Source organism: Grammomys surdaster, unplaced genomic scaffold (assembly GCF_004785775.1).
Source record: "Grammomys surdaster isolate TR1022 unplaced genomic scaffold, NIH_TR_1.0 202, whole genome shotgun sequence".
NCBI classification, from domain to species: domain Eukaryota; kingdom Metazoa; phylum Chordata; class Mammalia; order Rodentia; family Muridae; genus Grammomys; species Grammomys surdaster.
The window spans coordinates 2,792,887-2,798,294 of NW_021604647.1; the positions used below are offsets into that span (position 1 = coordinate 2,792,887).

The 5,408-nt window shown below is 40.9% G+C and overlaps 1 protein-coding gene across 3 annotated transcripts in view; it reads left to right on the top strand.

The window, feature by feature from the left end:
* The window catches only part of Yeats2 (YEATS domain containing 2), a 93,194-nt gene that overhangs the window by 6,021 nt on the left and 81,765 nt on the right, over nt 1-5,408 (top strand). For 2 of the 3 annotated variants that reach the window (XM_028770507.1, XM_028770510.1), the window contains exons 1-2: nt 3,053-3,154; nt 4,814-4,932. In XM_028770507.1, coding sequence (XP_028626340.1) covers nt 4,833-4,932 — 100 coding nt within the window. In that variant the 5' untranslated portion in view covers nt 3,053-3,154; nt 4,814-4,832. Of the gene's footprint in view, nt 1-3,052; nt 3,155-4,813; nt 4,933-5,408 lie in introns of those variants that run through there. The other variant, XM_028770508.1, reaches the window with a different exon arrangement.

A 5,408-nucleotide genomic window follows, 5' to 3' on the forward strand; every position in this document is an offset into this window, starting at 1 on the left:
CTTTCGTTGTTCTTTTTGCTGTTGTTGTTTTTGAGACAAGATTTCTCTGTGTAACAGCCTTGGCTGGCCTGGAACTTTCTTTGTAGATCAGGCTGATCTTGAACTCAGAGATCTGCTTGCCTCTGCCTCCCTGGCTCATAATGCTTTTCTTAACAGGTTTAATTTGCATACAGTGAAACACAGGCTTTCAGTGTACAAATGGCTAAATTTTCATGTAACTTAAACTCTTACTAATATATAAGTCACTTGAAAGTACCTTTATTCTCTTTCAAGTCAGTCACCATCACCAGCACCATTGACTGTATTCAAATTTCTCTGAGTGAGTTCCAGGACAGCCAGGCATGCACAGAGAAACCCTGTCTCAAAACAACAAAAACAAAAAAACCAAAACCAAACAAGGAAGAAGAAGAGGAGGAAAAGAAGAGGAAGTAGTAGCAAAAAACAACAACAACAACAGAGTTTTCTTTCCATAAATCCAAAATATAATGATGTTTAATTACACAGTTACACTCCCATGTAAGGGAATATGCGTCTGCAAATGTGCCTAACCTTCGCTGTCGTTTACTTAAGTATTTATTGTTTTTGCTAGGCAGAAACAGATCTGAATTATTCTAAACCTCTCTGGATAATTACCAACTCTTCCTTAGTATGTTTAGCTAAAACGTTAAAATGACAGAGGAGGCTTCATTGCAAATTCTTAATGGAATAAATGACCTCAGCATAAATTAATGTGTTGATGGTTTCTTCCTTACGTGTCCCCACTCAGACTGTTCACTTCTATCTTTTTGTCCTCAGTTTTGCTTTATCCTTTGAGAATAAAATAACACTAGTTGGTTTTCCATGAACTTTTCTTTCCTCTTAGTTTATCTTTCTGGGCAGGATTATTCTAGTGATTATTTGGGAAGTGCAGGTCAGGCACATTATGAATTCCACAGATAGGTGAAGATACTCCTCTTGGTCTTACCCTTACAGATAATGCCGTAAGACTTTTGACACACTCTCCAGAAGTTAGGCCACCTCTGGGGAAATGGTATGCTTCAGGAACAGATATGAAGGTCTGCTGGGATGTATTGATCCCTGCAGGTAGATGTTTTGAGTCTTGTTGTTTGATCTTACTTGTAAGAAATTAGGAGCTGGAGAGATGGCTCAACAGTTAAATAATAGAGTCCAGTCCTTCCAAAAATACTTATGTTGTAAATTACAGCAGGTAACTTATGGTTGTGAACAAAGTTTGCATGGCTTCACATAGGGTGCTTATAAATGCTTCATGCTTTTTGGAATATTTTGAAATTTAGTATTGTTATCCAGGATTTATGACAGACTGTCAGCTGAAACAAGTGATTGTCTCCGGGATCAACTAACTAATTCAGTTCTCTTGAGTGATCTCTTTTTGTTTTGTTTTGTTTTGTTTTGTTTTGTTTTGTTTTGTTTTTCGAGATAAGGTTTCTCTGTAGTTCTGGCTGTCCTGGAACTCACTCTGTAGACCAGGCTGGCCTCGAACTCAGAAATCCGCCTGACTCTGCCTCCCAAGTGCTGACATTAAAGGTGTGCACCACCAGCACCCGGCTTTGAGTGATCTCTTGGTTATCTGTTTAGTTTTATTTTTATTGCTATTTTCTGTGTATGAGTGTTTTGTCTACATGTCTGTGCTCTTTGGGTGCCTGGTGCCAGTAGAGGCCAGAGGAGGGCCTCTGATCTTCTGGCACTGGAGCTACATACAGTTGCACATCATCATGTCAGTGCTGGGCATCAGACTCAGGTCCTCTGCAAGAGCGGGTAGTCCCTGTAACTGCTGAGCTGCCTCTTTAGCCCCTCTTGGTGTTTAAGACAAGATCTCCTGCAACTTAGATTGGCCTCCAGCTTGATATGTTGCTGAGGCCGGCATTGAATTCCTCCACTCCAAGTGTCATAATTAAAGGAACTATGGCAGGGTTTCAGTGTTTGTTTAGCTCTTTTAGTATAAGGACTAAACAAAGAGCTGAGGTTCTTTTAAATTGATGTTTTTTTGTCTCATCTGTAAATGAACACATTTAAAAATATTTGAGGGGGAAAAGGTGAACTGGATAAATTTTACTGCCTGTGTTTTAGGGCATTTCCATACAAAATAAGTAGCTTTGAGTTAATGATTTGTTTTTTAAGGTCTTAGATTGGAGTGGACAGTTCAGGGGGGCACTGAGAGGGATTAGTAGGGAATAAGTAGTTTATTTGGAAGATAATATAGTACATGGACAGACAGAAGGGTAAGGGTGTGAGGGTGGCCCCCAAGAGAGGATTTCAGGCCCCAGGCTCTGAGAGAGAGCAAGGCAGGGTCTCTCCCCATATGGTAATGGAGTGAGACACACTTTTTTTTTTTTTTTTTTTTTTCTGAGACAGGGTTTATCTGTGTAGCCCTGGCTGTCCTGGAACTCACTCTGTAGACCAGGCTGGCCTCGAACTGAGAAATCCACCTGCCTCTGCCTCCCAAGTGCTGGGACTAAAGGCGTGCGCCACCACCGCCTGGCGAGACACACTTTTTTTAAAGGTTTGTTTTTGTTTTATGTGTGTGGTGTTTTGCTTGCATGGATTTTTGTACAGTGCCTATGGAGGCCAGAAGAGGACATTGAATTCCCTGGAACTGGAGTTACAGACTTGTTAGCTACCTGTGGGTACAGGTGCTGGGAATCAATTCTAGGTCTTCTGGAAGAGCAGCTAGGACTGTTAGCTACTGAGCCTTGTCTTCTGCCCCATCTTATACTTTTGTGAGGATGCATTTAGGTTCATGACAGCCTCTCTTATTCTCAGGCAGGAGGGGAAAGGACAGGGTGCAGAGCAGAGGTGGGACTCTTCTGATGTAAACTCACTTCCCAGGTGACTTGTGGCATGGGAGTCTGCCTGCTGGGACTCAGCAGTACCCTAGTCCAGTACCTGTCAGTATCTGTGAGACCAGGGCAGAGGCTGGCTTCTAAAACCACATTCTTAAGATTCTCTCTGTTTTTAAGACCCCCTACTCATTTTTTTTTTTTTTAATTCAGAGTCTTGCTGTGTTGCCTGGGCTGACCTTGATGTGGTGATCCACTTTCTTAGTGTCAGGTATATGGTTATTTCTACCACACCTGCCTTCATTTAAAATAAACACCTCAAGAAATAACCAGTGTGTGTTTCTGCATTTGGTTAGGTAAGTTCATCTTCGTTAGTGGTACAGCACAAGTCTGGGACTCATGAAGCAGTCTTCCATGTTACAAGTCATCACTATAGGGATCTGCCTGTTCTGCCCCTACTGACCCCGCCCCTCTACCAATGCTCTAATCTCATTAGTGATTCAGGCTGCCCACTAAGGGAGCCACTAGCCTCAGGCCATTAATTGAGTCTTTAAGAGCATGATTAGTGCAAATTGAGATGTGCTGCACTTGTACAAAACACATCAGATCTTAAAGATTTGGTAAAAATATACCACTATAAAATTGAAATATTGACTTGTTTATATTGGTTACATATTATTTCTCTTAAAATATGGCTGATAAAATAAAAATCTTTATGTGGCATATATTACAGTCAATAGTTCCTAAGCTGGCTCATGGGTGCATTGACTGCATACTTTTGAGAGGATGCATTTAGTTCATGACAGCCTCTCTCATTCTCAGGCAGTGACTAACTGCTTGCTGCTGGCTATTGAGCACTGGGAATTCACTGTCAACAGTTCACTGTGGAAAAAAAAAGGAACCGAATTTTATACTTAATTAATTTACTTATGTATTTAATTTTATTGTGTGTGTCTGAGTGGTTTGTCTGCATGTGTCTGTGAACCACATGCGTGCCCTGTGCCTATGGAGGTCAGAAGAGGGAGTCAGAGCCCCTGGAACTGACGTTACAGATGGTTGTCTTGATAGGTGCTGGGAAGACTTGCAGCCAGTGCTTTTAGCTACTGACCGTCTCCAGCCCCACTTTATTTAATTTTAATCAATTTAGTCTTAAGTTTAAGTAGCTACATGTGGTTAGTAGCTAATGTAGGAGACATTGTGAAATTACAACATTTATGGGATTGTTTTATTTAAGCATTTATATGGAAGCCTGGCTGATTCCCCATACTGCAAAATTGGTCATGAGTTTAGCCATTAAGTACACCATTGCATTTGTTTTGAGTAATACTAAAAGATCAGGGATGGTTTTATTGAGTACCCACTATAGCAAGTGCTGTAGAAGTAATGGAATTGGGGTTTGCGTATTGGAATGGGCCCTGAACTATGCTAGTCATGCTTTGAGATGTGCTTAAAGCTTTGTGAATTACTTAGCACTGTAATCTTAACGTTGCTTTTATCGAAGTCTGGTTTATTCTCATATCCTTTTGTGAAAGCTAGACTTGAGCCTGGCTGGGCATGGTGATGCAAGCATTTAAAAGATCCCTGAGTTTAAGTTCACTCTGAGCTTCAGAGCAGCCAGGGATACAGAGATTAACCCTGTCTCAAAAAAAAAATGAAGGAAGAAATGTGAGCAGTGGAGCAGTGTGCAACATGGTTAAAGAATTTTTCTCCTGGAAGGGAAATCCATAGTTTTTAACAAATAACCATGCTGATAGTATTTTTGGAAACTATGTTAGACTTAATGTTGTTGGCTAAGTACAGACAAGCATTGAGAGCTGAGTATCCGAACCAGAAAATCTACAATCTCCCAAACTTTTCAGACCAGTCATATTCAGCTTGCATATACACAGACTTATACAAAATAAGTGCCAATATTTTGTAGTCTTTGTTTATTACCTTTGTGTGTGTATAATAAACATTTATACATGCTAATATTTCATAGTAGTACTATTAATCTGTTTGTTATTGCTTCACAGTGAAGAATTGAATTTCACCATGTCTGGAATCAAGCGAACAATCAAAGAAACTGACCCTGACTATGAGGATGTATCTGTGGCCCTCCCAAATAAGCGGCATAAAGCGATTGAGAGCTCAGGTAGCCGTCGAGTCGCTTGGAGTCTTAACGTTGCTGACATTTGCCTGTGCACAGGGTTTATAGAATCTACATGAACATCTGTCATCATGTATAAGCTGAAGGATATTTGAAGGGTTAGCCTCATGTTCTGTGCAGTTCATCATATGTCCCGCACAAGAGACAGGATCTGGCAAGAACATGATTAAGTAGTCTGGAAGTAAAGCAAGCTGTAAGTCTTAGCTATTGTTGCATAAAACTTAAAATCAGAATGTTGGCAACTGGAGAGATGGCTCAGTGGTCAAGAGTGCATTCCAGTCTTTTTATTTCTTAAAGATTTCTCCCCATTTTGATCTTTTGAGAGAAAGTCTCTGTTGTGTATGTAGCTCTGGCTGTCCTGGAACTAACTCTAGACCAGGCTGGCCTGAACTAACAGACTAACAGAGGTCCCACCTGCCTCTGCCTCTGCCTCTGCCTCTGCCTCTGCCTCTGCCTCTGCC